This window comes from Amblyraja radiata, chromosome 35 (assembly GCF_010909765.2).
Source record: "Amblyraja radiata isolate CabotCenter1 chromosome 35, sAmbRad1.1.pri, whole genome shotgun sequence".
NCBI lineage: Eukaryota > Metazoa > Chordata > Chondrichthyes > Rajiformes > Rajidae > Amblyraja > Amblyraja radiata.
The window spans coordinates 8,701,256-8,716,287 of record NC_045990.1 but is presented as its reverse complement, the minus strand read 5'-3'; the positions used below and the strand labels follow the sequence as shown (position 1 = coordinate 8,716,287).

Sequence of the window (15,032 nt, the reverse complement as noted above, 5' to 3'; positions counted from 1 at the left end):
AGACCCTTCTTCAGACTCTGAATGTCAAAGCCAAAGTCAATGTTATTCGTCACATGCACCTGAAGGTGCAGTGAAATGAATTTGCCAGCAGCGATACACTTAAAAAGAACACACAATACAAAATAAAATTTAACACAAATATCCACTTCACTGTGGTGGAAGACAACAGGGTTCAGCCAGTTCCTTGTTCACCCGTGGTCGGGGCCATTAACCCGTTAATGGCCATTAATTGTCTTCAGCTCTAGCATGTTGTGTCTGTCTTGTGTAAACCAGCATCTGCAGTTCCTTCCTACACATTATTCCCTTTACCCTGTAACTGTGCACTGTGGATGGGCTGATTGTAATCATAACTCCCGCTTGGAGTGCATACTGTCGTTGTGTCCTTGGGCAAGACACTTCACCCACCTTTGCCTGTGTGTGAATGTGTGTGAACGTGTGTGAGTGATTGGTGGTGGTCGGAGGGGCCGTAGGCGCAGAATGGCAGCCACGCTTCCGTCAGTCTGCCCCAGGGCAGCTGTGGCTACAGAAGTAGCTTACCACCACCGAGTGTGACTGAGGAGTGAATGAATAATGCGATGTAAAGCGCCTTGAGTATTAGAAAGGCGCTATATAAATCCCATCCATCATTATTATTATGTATCGTCTTTCCACTGACTGGATAGCACACAACAAATGCATTTCACTCTCTCCGTACACGTCACAATAAACTAAACTAAACTTAAAAAAGCCTAAAATCCGATCCTCGGCGCATAAAAGCGGAACTTGATCTAGGTAGGCCCCAGGCTTCTGCAGGGCCTCTTCTCTCACCTTCGACTAGGCTTGGGAGGGGTGGGGAAGAGGGGGGGGGGGGGGGGGAAGGCAGTGTGAAGAGAGGGAAGAGCAGCACAATCAGGAGTTTGTTGCCCTCAAGGTTTTTTTTAAACGTTAGACTCTAGAGATACAGCGCTGACCACCGATCACACCCAAACACTAATTCTAACTTACACACTAGGGGCAATTTACAGAAGCCAATTAACGTATAACCCCACACGACTTTGGGATGTGGGAGTTAACCGGAGCACCTGGAGAAAACCCACACAGTCACGGGGAGAACGTGCAAACTCCACACAGACAGCATCCGTAGTCAGGATTGAACAAAGGTCTCTGGCGCTGTAAGACAACAACTCCACTGTTTAAGAGGTTTTTAGATAGGTAGCATAGATATGCAGGGAATGGATGGAGGGATATGGATGGAGGGATATTGGCACCATGTTCAGCATGGGTATTGCGGGCCGAAGGGCCTGTTACCGAGCTTCCGGCTGCCAATCCCACCCCACTGGCCACCACTACCAATGCAGGATACACAGGGTAAACTTGCTGAGCTTTGCAATCTGATTCATGAAGTGATTAACACAAACTTCCCGTGGCAACGCCATTCATTACGGCTCAAGGTCGGGGCGACAGGGCTATTGTTATTTAAGGCAGTGGGAAACGGACGCTGCATTTGCGTAGATGGTAGATTATTGTTCATTCAAGGTACACGCTGACCTTTCAAGTTTCCTCAAGTAACATCCTCTGCCAAATCAAAGCAACGTAAGATTCTATTTGTGTCTGCGCATCAGGCAGCTAGCTCGTTGACCTGACCTTACGCCTCCCATTTGTGTCTTCCACTCAGTTATAGCACGTCAGACATGTCACGTCCAAGGCAGACTTGACATCTATGTCGGTGCAACGGCAATGCCAAGGTAATTTCCGCGGCACACGAGTGTGTGCCCCCTCCCCTTTGCCAGCATTGTTCAGCACTGGGGGAGGGGGCACAGACATGCAAGCGCAGATGACATCCAGCGTGTTACTAACAAACAGGAATTCCTCCGCGGGAAGAAACTGCTGACACAGCAAGGCAGTTTTATTAACCCCATCCAGTCACGGGGAGGAGGGAGTGTTTGCAATGACAGCCACGTCCCAGGTATCGAGGCACTTCAAACCAAATTCCACCTGGGAGGCACGGTGGAAGATTTGCTGCCTTACAGTGCCTGAGACCCGGGTTCGATCCTGACTATGGGTGCTGTCTGTACAGAGTTTGTTCCTTCTCCCCGTGACCCGCGTGGGCTTTGTCCGGGTGCTCTGGTTTCCTCCCACACTCTAAAGACGTGCAGGTTTGTCAGCTAATTGGCTTGGTATTAGTGTAAATTGTCCCTAGAGTGTGTGTGTGTGTGTGTGTGTGTGTGTGTGTGTGTGTGTGTGTGTGTGTGTGTGTGTGTGTGTGTGTGTGTGTGTGTGTGTGTGTGTGGGATCGCTGGTTGGCATGCCGAGGGGCCTATTTCCTTTCTGTATTGCTAAACTAAGCTAAAAAACATTGCCTCGAGACTGAAATGAGACACAGAATGCTGGAGTAACTCAGCGGGACAGGCAGCATCTCTGGATGGAAGGAATGGGTGACATATTGGGTCGAGACCCTTCTTCAGGCAAGACTGTTCAGACCACATCCCTGCTTTGTAGATTCCTCTGTGAAACACCTCTCATTGAGACACCTCGACGTTTATATTTCAATAAGATGTCTAATTGTTCTAAACTGAAACAAGTTTAGTCCCATCTGACTGAGTCATTTCTTATTGCCGGCTGCATCAGTCCACAAAGCAACGATCAGGCTTCACCAAGTAATTAATTGACTGAGAATACTTTGAGACGTCTTGAAGTTGCGATAAGGTGCTGGGTGAAAGCTAGCTGCCTAAACACAACAAATGGTTGTGATTAATGTCTGGTTTATGATCTCATCTGCATCCCTTGATGAAAATCTTGCTGGTTCTTCCAGCCTCGATCGCTCCCCTCTGATCCCCCCCACACTGCACGGCCCGCGTCTGCCAGAGACCCACCGGCCGCTTTGTCAGTAGCTGTGTTACTGCAGAGCCCTCCTGAACTTCACTGAGCTGCTTTAAAATACAACAACTGTGCAGCGGGTGGAGCTGCTGTCCCACCGTGCCAGAGACCCGGGTTTGATTCTGACCTCGGGTGCTGTCTGTGCAGTGTCAGCACATTCTCCCTGTGACCACGGGGGTTTTCCCCAGGTGCTCCGGTTTCCTCCCGCATCCCAGAGTTATTTAGTTTAGTTTAGAGATAGAGTGCAGAGGCAGGCAGAGCCCACACTGACCAGCGACACTAACACTATCCTACACACACAAGCTAATTAACCTACAAACAAAACCGGAGGAAACACAAACAGGCCACATAAAGGTAGACTGAAATGCTGGAGAAACTCAGCGGGTGAGGCAGCATCTATGGAGCGAAGGAATTAGGCAAAGTTTTGGGCCGAAACCCTTCTTCAGACTGATGTGAGGGGGAGGGGGCAGGAAGAAGAAAGGAAAAGGTGGAGTCAGTAGGCCGAGGGAAAGCTGAGAAGGGGAGGAGAGAGTAAGGACTATCTGAAATTAGAGAAGTCAATGTTCATACCGCTGGGGTACAAACTGCCCAAGTGGAATATGAGGTGCTGCTCCTCCAATTTCCAGTGGTCCTCACTCTGGCCATGGAGGAGGCCCAGGACAGAAAGGTTGGATTGGGAATGGGAGGGGGAATTGAAGTGCTGAGCCACCGGGAGGTCAGGTTGGTTATTGCGAACCGAGCGGAGGTGTTGGGCGAAGGGATCGCCAAGCCTACGCTTGGTCTCACCGATGTGGAGCAGCTGACACCTAGAGCAGCGGATGCAATAGATGAGGTTGGAGGAGGTGCAGGTGAACCTCTGCCGCACCTGGAACGACTGCTTGGGTCCTTGAATGGAGTCAAGGGGGGAGGTGAAGCGAAAAATGTGGCATCTCTACGATTTCCAGCATCTGCAGTTCCTTCTTAAACACCAGGCCACATAAAGTACAAGCTCTGTACAGACCACACCCAGAGTCAGGACCGTGTCTCTGGCGCTGTACGCCCCACTTGCCGATTTTTTTCGCCGTCATATCAGTGTCGCCAAAAGATTTAGAACATTTCAAAACCAGCGGCGACAAAGAAAATCGTTGCGATACTTGAAAAAACATCGCGCGTCGTACGTCATCACGCCGCATCACGCTGTGACGTTTCGGTGACCAGATACGCCAGTCAATGATGCCGGCAGATGGCACAAAAACATCTCCAACTGGGACAGGCCCTTAAGGCAGCAACTCTTCCACTGCGCAACCCTGTCGCCCCAATCCCTTTAAAACCACATCCTCTGACTTAGACTCCTTGCAAAATAAACGCAATGTGTTAATATCGTTCCCTATTACAAATGCGATGACATCACTGGTTAGGGATCATCAGCTCTTGCTCACAGTGGCTATCTTTTTATTTGGCTGCTCCTTTCCTTCCAGATGTTATGGCCATTGTAGGTCTTGTCACGACGAGGGAAGGTTTGTACGTCAGAATGAGTTACTGCACAGGAGCGTGGCACGATCTCCAAAGCAATGCTGCTTATTACACAATGACTTGACGAACACAAGGAATGAATCAATAATGGTGCAAGTTCAGCTCATAAAATCTATGCCTGCGATAATTCCCTGGTGTAATTATGAATAAATCTCCTCCGTGAATGAGATGCATAATCCAAACATTAAAAGAACAAAGTCTTTAAAGTAAAGGGCCTGTCCCACTTTCACCACCTTTTTTACTCGTGGACATTTTTCGTCATGCTCGAAAAACCCGCCGACCTACTTGATGCCACGAGTACCTAGGACGAGCATCACGGCCTGCCTACGACCTCCTCGTGACGACCATGCTGCCAGTATGAGTCAAGGGCAAACTTGGCAGAGGTGGTGAATTAGGTTGTGAAAGTGGGACAGGCCCTTAATAAGGCCAACTTATTAAGTCACCTTCACAATGAACCCGTGTACAGTTCCCATGTCACTGTGTTCCTGCTCCTGAAAGCACTGATTGATGTCGTCTTTTGTACCACCTCTCTCGCTCAGCCTGATTCCCACAGGTATCAGTCCCAGCTCGCTTTCCTTACAGTCGGTTGGGGCCAAATCATTTCCTTGTGGGAAGACGGACACAAAATGCTGCAGTAACTCAGCGGGCCGGGCAGCGTCTCCGGAGAAAAGGAATGGGTGACTTTTCGGGTTGAGACCCTTCCTCAGTTTGATGAAGGGTGATGTACTGAAACGTCACCCATTCCTTCTGCCCAGAGTTGCCGCCTGTCCTGCTGAGTTACTCCAGCTTTTTGAGTCAATCTTCGGTATAAACCAGCGTCTGCAGTTCCTTTTCACACATTTCCTTGCAGGAGCAAGACTCTCCGATCGATCCTTTGCCTTGTTTCAGCTTGTAAACTCTGAATGCAAACAACACCTAGCCAAGTTATATAATGTCCCAACTTTAACCTTGCCCAGCTTGGCTCTGCTCACGATAAACACCGGCAGCACACCTTTCATCTCCAACTAAACCACCTTCCTTGCTTCAAATTCAGATTCTTCTAAAGCTATCCCAATACAGGTGCTATAATTCTAGCATGTCGTTTAAGTAATCTATGGTCAAATAATTGAGAGGAAACGATTAAAAAAGAACCCACTCTAAAGGCGAAGGTAGACAAAAATGCTGGAGAAACTCAGCGGGTGCAGCAGCATCTATGGAGCGAAGGAGATAGGCAACGTTTCGGGCCGAAACCCTTCTTCAGACTGGAAATCCTTCTTGAAGATTTTCCAGCATCTGCAGTTCCTTCTTGACCACTCTAAAGGCGCACAGGTTTGTAGGTTAATTGGCTTGGATTAAAAATGTGTAAATGTAAAACTGTCCCTAGTGTGCGTAGAAAAGTGTTAGTGTGCAGGGATTGCTGGTTTGATGTGGACTCGGTGGGCCGAAGGGCCTGTCTCTGTGCTGCCGGACGGGAGCGGTGAGAAGGAAGTTGGGGAAGTCCAGAACAAGGGGTCACAGTTTAAGGATAAGGGGGAAGTCTTGAATAGAGTCATAGAGCATGGAAACAGGCCCTTCGGCCCATCTTCCCCATACCGACCAACATGTCCAATCTACACTAGCCAAACAGAGCCATTAGAAGTGTAGCGGTGATAACTAGCAACAAAGTGTGGTGTACCAGTAGAGCTACTGCCTTGTAGTGCCAGAGACCCTGGGTTCAATCCTGACTACGGGTGCTGGATGTACGGAGTTTGTATGTTCTTCCCGTGACCGCATGAGATCTTCAGTTTCCTCCCACACTCCAAAAATGTACAGGTTTGTAGGTTAATTGGTTTGGTATAAATGTATAAATTAAAAATTGTCCCTGGTGTGTGTAGGGGAGTGATAACAGCACAGACTCGGTGGGCCGAAGGGCCTGTTTCCACACTGTATCTCTAAATAATAACAAGCAATGGATGTCTGCTGGGCTTCAGTGGACCAGGTTATGTTTAGTGTCTATCTTCAGTTTAAACCAGCATCTGCAGTTCCTTCCGGCACATTTCGTCTGCAGAATCTCCTCAGGAAATGTCTACTTTGAAGAAGTTCCCCTCCTCTCTCTGATGAGAGTTCTGCTTCATCCTCTCATTCATTTGTTCTATATTTCTCTACACCACCTTCCATATCTCTCATTTCCTTTTCCCCTGACTCTCAGTCTGAAGAAGAGTTTCGGCCTGAAATGTTGCCTATTTCCTTCGCTCCATAGATGCTGCTGCACCCGCTGAGCTTTTCCAGCACTTTTGTCTACCTTTCTCCAGAGATGCTACCTGACCCGCTGAGATATCCGAGCCTTTTGTGTCTATCTTCGGTTTAAACCAGCACCTGCAGTTCCTTCCTACACATTTGAAGTGACGCACAGCAGATGAAACAGAGGGAGCGAGTGTTTGAATCAGTCGCGTCATCCGGGAACACGCTATACTTCCTCAATGCAATGCCAGCTCAGGATATCTGACGACGGGCCCTGACTAATGGTATCTCGTGTCACCACGGGATGCCACAGAAGATCCACAGGATGTCAAGGAAGCCGGAAATAACGAGGGACTTGGTCGTGACATTCTGTCATGTATTCCCTAACCACACCCTGTCCGAAAAGCTGACCCCTCTTAGTGAAAGGGGGGACCACTGTAAGAGGGGGGGAGAACAAAAGAGGAGCCAGCATGGGGGAACCGCCATGAGGGAGGGGGGGGAGGGGGGGGAAGAACAAAGGGGGACCCAGCACGGGACACTTTGTAACTGTCAGTGCCCTTTAGGTGGTGACTATTTGCATACCTTGGGTGGTCAAGCAAAGAATTTCACAGTGACTTGTCACAGGTGACAATAAAATATTCAATTCAAATGTCAGCACCTGACACCAGTTGTAACCAAACTAAATCCATCCATAGTCATCGTAGTTAGTTTATTGTCACGTGTACCGAGCTGCACGTGAAACACTTTTGTTGCGCGCTAACCAGTCAGCGGAAAGACGATCCATGATTACTATCGAGCCATCCGCAGTATACAGATACAGGATAAAGGGAATATTGTGAATGACGTTTAGAGCAAGATAAAGCAAGTAGAGTCCGATCAAAGACAGTCCGAGGGTTTCCTGTGAAGATCAGTGAATGGGTGGTTGAGGGTCAGCATGAAATAAGTGGGCCGAAGGGCCTGTTTCTGTGCTGCGAGTCTCAATGACTCTACCTGTGATTAAAGTTATGTGAAATTGATGGAACTAGTGAATGAACCATCCTATCACCAACGGGAGTGAGGTCCTGACCTATCATCATTGGAGACCACTTTCATCGGACTTTATCTTGGACTAAACGCTATTCCCTTTATCCTGTAGCTATACTTTGCGAAGAAGGGTTCCAACCCCATCCTTTATCTCCAGAGATGCTGCCTGACCCGCTGAGTTACTCCAGCACTTTGTGTCTATCTTCTGCTCACTTTGAAGGCTTGATTGCAATCATCTATATAGTGTAGTTTAGTTTAGAGATACAGCGTGGAAACAGGCCCTTCGGCCCACCGGGTCTGCTCCGACGGTCTTTCTGCTGACTGGATAGCATGCAACAAAAATCTTCTCACTGCATCTGACCATAAACTAAACTATCTAATCCTAAAGTGATTAGCTTTGATTGAAATATTTTAATTTAGTTAATTACCAAATAATGACTGAAACCTTTTATTAATCTGCCCACCACATATTACAAAACTCAATTAAATCAGGAATGCGATGATGTGGGTGTCATTATTTTTATTAAGTCATGTCTCTCTAATATTCTGTAACTCTTCCTCCTCTCCCCCCCTCCATCCACAATGTCCACAGAGCCATACAGCATGGAAACAGGCCATTCGGTCCAACTTCCCCATGCTGGCCAAGATGCCCCATCTACACTGGTTCCCACCTGCCCGCGTTTGGCCCATATAGCCCTCTAAACCTTTCCCATCCACGTACTTTGGTGGCCGACTAGGAAAAGGGGAGATGCAGCGAGACCTGGGTGTCATGGTACACCAGTCATTGAAAGTGGGCATGCAGGTGCAGCAGGCAGTGAAGAAAGCGAATGGTATGTTAGCTTTCATAGCAAAAGGATTTGAGTATAGGAGCAGGGAGGTTCTACTGCAGTTGTACAGGGTCTTGGTGAGACCACACCTGGAGTATTGCGTACAGTTTTGATCTCCAAATCTGAGGAAGGACATTATTGCCATAGAGGGAGTGCAGAGAAGGTTCACCAGACTGATTCCTGGGATGTCAGGACTGTCTTATGAAGAAAGACTGGATAGACTTGGTTTATACTCTCTAGAATTTAGGAGATTGAGAGGGGATCTTATAGAAACTTACAAAATTCTTAAGGGGTTGGACAGGCTAGATGCAGGAAGATTGCTCCCGATGTTGGGGAAGTCCAGGACAAGGGGTCACAGCTTAAGGATAAGGGGGAAATCCTTTAAAACCGAGATGAGAAGAACTTTTTTCACACAGAGAGTGGTGAATCTCTGGAACTCCCTGCCACAGAGGGTAGTCGAGGCCAGTTCATTGGCTATATTTAAGAGGGAGTTAGATGTGGCCCTTGTGGCTAAGGGGATCAGAGGGTATGGAGAGAAGGCAGGTACGGGATACTGAGTTGGATGATCAGCCATGATCACATTGAATGGCGGTGCAGGCTCGAAGGGCCGAATGGCCTACTCCTGCACCTAATTTCTATGTTTCTATGTTTCTATGTTTAGATGAGTTTAGAAATACAGCATGAAAACAGGCCCTTCGGCCCACCGAGTCTGCGCCAACCAGCGATCCCCGCACCTTTAACTCTATCTTGCACACACTAGGGACAATTTGCACTTATACCAAGCCAATTAACCTGTACGTCTTTTAAGTGTAGGAAGAAACGGAAGATCTCGGAGAAAACCCACGCAGATCACGGGGAGAGCGGACAAGCTCCGTATAGACAGCACCCGTAGTCGGGATGGAACCCGGATCTCCGGCGCTGCAAGCGATGTAAGGCAGCAACTCTACCGCTGGGCCATCGTGCTGTACCTACATGTACTGGACGGACTTGTCAAAAGTGTTTTATTGTCATATGTCCCAGATAGAACAATGAAATGTCCAGATGTCTTTTACATGTTGTGATAGTACCTGCCTCAACTACATCCTCCGGCAGCTCGTTCCATATACCCACCTCCCTCTGTGTGAAAAAGGCTGCCCCGCAGATTCCTGTTCAATTAGTTTACAACTTACAAAATTCTTAAGGGGTTGGACAGGCTAGATGCAGGAAGATTGTTCCCGATGTTGGGGAAGTCCAGAACAAGGGGTCACAGTTTAAGGATAAGGGGGAAATCTTTTAGGACCGAGATGAGGAAAACATTTTTCACACGGAGAGTGGTGAATCTGTGGAATTCTCTGCCACCGAAGGTAGTTGAGGCCAGTTCATTGGCTATATTTAAGAGGGAGTTAGATGTGGCCCTTGTGGCTAAAGGGATCAGGGGGTATGGAGAGAAGGCAGGGATGGGATACTGAGTTGGATGATCAGCCATGATCATATTGAATGGCGGTGCAGGCTCGAAGGGCCAAATGGCCTACTCCTGCACCTATTTTCTATGTTTCTATGTTTAGAGATACAGTGCGGAAACAGGACCTTAGTCCCACCCAGCCCACAGGTAACACAAGCAGTGTTCAGCTGTCGTTCTCTCCTTGGCTTGGTGACGGCACTGACAGGGTTAAAGCAGTTGCTAAGCGATGACGCTGCATTCCCAGCATCTGTTAGTCATCATGTGACATCTTTATATAACCTTGTGTTAAGGTTAACCTCCAATCAGATTGAACAGATGTTCCCTATTTCCACTTAAACAGGTCTTGTTAAAGTTTCCATAAATTCTGCAGCTCCCTGATGGGGGATGAGGAGCAATTGTACAGTAGCGCCTGTTAAACTTACTACAGTCAGATGTTTATGAACCTTATAGCTCGCCATTGTGGACTGACGTCTTCTTTGTGTAGGCACCTCGTCAGTTGTTAGAGTGAGGATCTGAGCTCTGCTTTACATTGATCTTGCATTAGTGCAACCTGTTTTCTGCTTGACTTTTGGACTTTTCCTTCCATCACAGTGAGGAGGTGTTTGGTGAACTCACTGTGGTGGATGTTAAATTTGTGTTGATGGTGTGTTTTTGTCATTTTTATTATATGTATGACTGCAGGGAAACGAAATCTCGTTCAGACCGAAAGGCCTGAATGACAAATAAATAAATTCAATTACATAGCCATCCCTTGGCTTGTACTCGCTAGAATTTAGAAGATTGAGGGGGGATCTTATAGGTGGCTGTGGAGGCCAGGTCAATGGATATTGTTAAGGCAAAGATAGATAGATTCTTGATTCCTTAAGGGGTTGGACAGGCTAGATGCAGGAAGATTGTTCCCGATGTTGGGGAAGTCCAGAACTAGGGGTCACAGTTTAAGGATAATGGGGAAATCTTTTAGGACTGAGATGAGAAAAACATTTTTCACACAGTGAGTGGTGAATCTGTGGAATTCTCTGCCACAGAAGGTAGTTGAGGCCAGTTCATTGGCTATATTTAAGAGGGAGTTAGATGTGGCCCTTGTGGATAAAGGGATCAGGGGGTATGGAGAGAAGGCAGGTACAGGATACTGAGTTGGATGATCAGCCATGATCATATTGAATGGCGGTGCAGGCTCAAAGGGCCGAATGGCCTACTCCTGCACCTATTTTCTATGTTTCTATCACCATCTTCCAGATGCAGAAATGGACCCACTCTTCACAAAGCACCTACTGAACATCAAGATTCCCAGTTCCATGTCTCATCACTCTTCCCAGTCTGATAGTTGTCTCACCAGCTCGATCTACCGTGTGAAACTGGTTCTTTTCCCAGTTTAGTTTCGAGATACAGTGCAGAAACAGGCCCTTTGGCCCACCGAGCCCGCACCGACCAGCGTCCCCCGCACACACTAACACTACCCTACACACTCTGGGGCCATTTTACTATTTTACCGAAGCCAATTAACCTGCAAACCTGCACGTCTTTAGAGTGTAGGAGGAAACCGGAGCACCTGGAGAAAACCCACGTGGTCACAGGGAGAACGTACAAACTCCGTACACACAGCATCCGAGGTCGTGCCCTTGGTGCTGCAAGGCAGCAACTCAACCGTTGCACCACCAAAGTAAAGGACTACTTGGACATCATTCCACCCAACCCATGAAGAAGTGAGTTTTAAAGTGTCCCCAACTTCACCCAATGTATAAATTCAGTAGCCCACATGCTCTCTGTAATCTGAGCATGTGATACTAGGCTGCTATAAGAGCATCTAACCATATAACCATATAACAATTACAGCACGGAAACAGGCCATCTCGACCCCTCTAGTCCGTGCCGAACACATAATCTCCCCTAGTCCCATACACCTGCGCTCAGACCATAACCCTCCATTCCTTTCCCATCCATATAACTATCCAATTTATTTTTAAATGATAAAAACGAACCTGCCTCCACCACCTTCACTGGAAGCTCATTCCACACAGCCACCACTCTCTGAGTAAAGAAGTTCCCCCTCATGTTACCCCTAAACTTCAGTCCCTTAATTCTCAAGTCATGTCCCCTTGTTTGAATCTTCCCTACTCTCAGTGGGAAAAGCTTTACCACGTCAACTCTGTCTATCCCTCTCATCATTTTAAAAACCTCTATCAAGTCCCCCCTTAACCTTCTGCGCTCCAAAGAATAAAGCCCTAACTTGTTCAACCTTTCTCTGTAACTTAGTTGCTGAAACCCAGGCAACATTCTAGTAAAACTTAGTTGCTGAAACCCAGGCAACATTCTAGTAAAGTAGCATCTCTACTGGAGAGGAGGCGGGAGGAACACTGGCATCCTCACTCACTGTGGGGAAGGCAGCACCCCCTGGCATGGTTGTCCACGAGTAGTAGCTCTACTCAATAACCAAAAATCTGTAGCCTACTTTTGCTCTGGTATTTTATTTAATTCATATGTTTAATCGATAATGTTTTATTACTAATGTTTAATGTTTTATGTGTCATTCCTAACTGTCACTGTATGTCATGTTGTCACTTGCGGGCGGAGCACCAAGGCAAATTCCTTGTATGTGAATGTGCTTGACCAATAAACCTATTCATTCATTCATTCTCAAGGGTGGCATAGTGGTAGAGTTGCTGCCTTACAGCGCCAGAGATCCGGGTTCGATGCTGACTACGGGTGCTGTCTGTACGGAGTCTGCACGTTCTCCCCGTGACCTGTGTGGGTTTTCTCCTCCACAGAGGTCTGCAAGGAGAGAACATGCCACCAAAGCCGTCGCCTGCTGTACCCCTCCGGGGCCCGCCTTCCCGTGAATGTCAAAGGCACGGAGCAAGCGCGCAGACTTACCGCAACCACGGTGATTAAGATGCCGGCAATGCAGAGCACGGTGTCGCTGATTGTCTCCGACACCTTCAGTGGGTACGTGATGGCCTCGTCGTCGCAGTAGAAGCCACGGTGGTAGGGACTGACGAGGTTGAACTCCACCATGAAGAAGGGCAGGGAGGCTGCGGGAGACAAGACAATGCGGTGAGCGAGAAGGAAGATGGCCACTGTGATTAAGAAGGAACTGCAGATGCTGGAAAATCGAAGGTAGACGAGGTTGAACTCAGCGGGTGCAGCAGCATCTATGGAGCGAAGGAAATAGGCAACGTTTCGGGACGAAACGTTGCCTATTTCCTTCGCTCCATAGATGCTGCTGCACCCGCTGAGTTTCTCCAGCACTTTTGTCTACCATGGCCACTGTGACAGCTCTTGTAGACACCAACTTCCCCAATGCATGAACCACTTCCGTAAACTTTGACATCAACCACAGTGCACTGGAGGAGCTCAGCGGGTCAGGCAGCATCTGTGGAGGGAATGGATAGGTGACGTTTTGTCCTGTAAAAAATATATATACATGGCAGCACAGCGGCAGAGCTACTATCTCACAGCATCAGTGACCCCGGTTCGATGCTGACTATGGGTGCTGTCTGTATGTTCTCCCTGTGGGTTTTCTCCGGGTGCTCCGGCTTCCTCCCACATTCCAAAATCCTAGGTTAATTGGCTTCCATAAAAAAAATGTAAATTACCCTTAGGGTGTAGGATAGTGCTAGTATATGGGGATTGCTGGTCGGCACGGACTCAGTGGGCCGAAGGGCCTTTTCCCACCACTGTATCACTAAACTACACTATATTTTAAAAAAAATACTAGAAGCAGAGTTAATATCAATTGATAATATTAGTAATGTAGGAATGATATACATGAAATGTTTTTAATATGATATGTACCTGCCTCTAATAAAAAGATTATTTAAAAAAAACCCACACTAAACTAAACTGAACGCTGGCAGAGAGGGGCAGGGAAAGCCGGGTGAGTGATAGGTGGATACAGATGAGGTGGGTATTGATAGGCAGATGTTTGTTACCGTTTAGAGAGTGGGTTATTAAAACAGGGCATTTTAATTTGATTTACCACTTCATTCAAGTCGAGATGGAAAATGCATCTCCTAGGACATAACATTAAAGACGCAGCAGTGGTGTAGCAGTAGAGTTGCTGCCTTACAGCGCCAAAGACCCGGGTTCGATCCCGACTATGGGTGCTGTCTGCACGAAGTTTTGTATGTTCTCCCCATGAATGTTCTCCAAGATCTTCGGTTTCCTCCCACACTCCAAAGGCGTGCAGGTTTGTAGGTTAATTGGCTTGGTTTCATTGTAAATTGTCCCTGGCGTGTGTAGGATCGTGTTAATGTGCGGGGATCGCCGAAGGGCCAGTCTCCGTGGCTGTATCTCTAAGGTAAACTAAAACCAAACACCCTAAACAGGAAGTGTATCCCCACCTCTCCCCGACAAGTGTTTGACACCAGGTTTAAACAGGAATTCCCTTTCCCGAGCCCTACCCTTACAGGAAATTAGCTCAGAGACAAACACTACACCGAACACGCCCTGTATCGCCTTCCTCATGCTGTACAAGGAAGTTTCAAACTGACAATGAACCTTCTCATCGCAAAAGCATACCACTTTCCCCAATGCACAAGGGATTTCCCCAACAATAATGCCACAGCTAATAAATGAAGTAATCTAACACCTCAGCCCAAATATTATTTTAATAAACTAGGATTGTGTAACTCCTGGGCTCATATTTAATCCAAGTACTGAAGTGACTCAGGTTAATCGACTTCTCTACATTGTCACTAGTGTATAGGATAGAACTAGTGTACGGGTGGTTGCTGGTCAGCATGGACTTGTTGGGCTGAACGGCCTGTTTCCCTGCTGTATCTCTAAACTAAACTATATGGTGGTTGATACCAAAGAGAGATATAGTGCTGGAGTGACTTAGCGGGTCGGGCGGCATCCCTGGAGAACATGGCGGCTCAGGTCAGGACCTTTCTTCAGACTCTTCTGTCAGTACATACGACAATTAAACACTCTTGCCTTTCAACACAAAGGGTCAGCTCAAGATTTGGGCGGCACAGAGGCGGAGCAGTGGAGTTGCTGTCTTACAGCACCAGAGACCCGGGTTCGATCCTGACTACGGGGTGCTGTCTGTACGTAGTTTGTGAGTGCATGGGTTTTCTCCGGGTGCTCCTGTTTTCTCCTCCACTCCAAAGACGTGCAGGTTTATAGACAATAGACAATAGGTGCAGGAGTAGGCCATTTGGCCCTTCGAGCCA

The 15,032-nt window shown here is 47.6% G+C and overlaps 1 protein-coding gene across 1 annotated transcript in view; it reads right to left on the bottom strand.

Moving 5' to 3' along the window:
• The window catches only part of LOC116966117 (phospholipid phosphatase 3-like), a 63,198-nt gene that overhangs the window by 20,865 nt on the left and 27,301 nt on the right, over nt 1-15,032 (bottom strand). Inside the window, exon 2 of the mRNA XM_033012304.1 lies at nt 12,730-12,887. Coding sequence (XP_032868195.1) covers nt 12,730-12,887 — 158 coding nt within the window. The remainder of the gene's footprint in view (nt 1-12,729; nt 12,888-15,032) is intronic.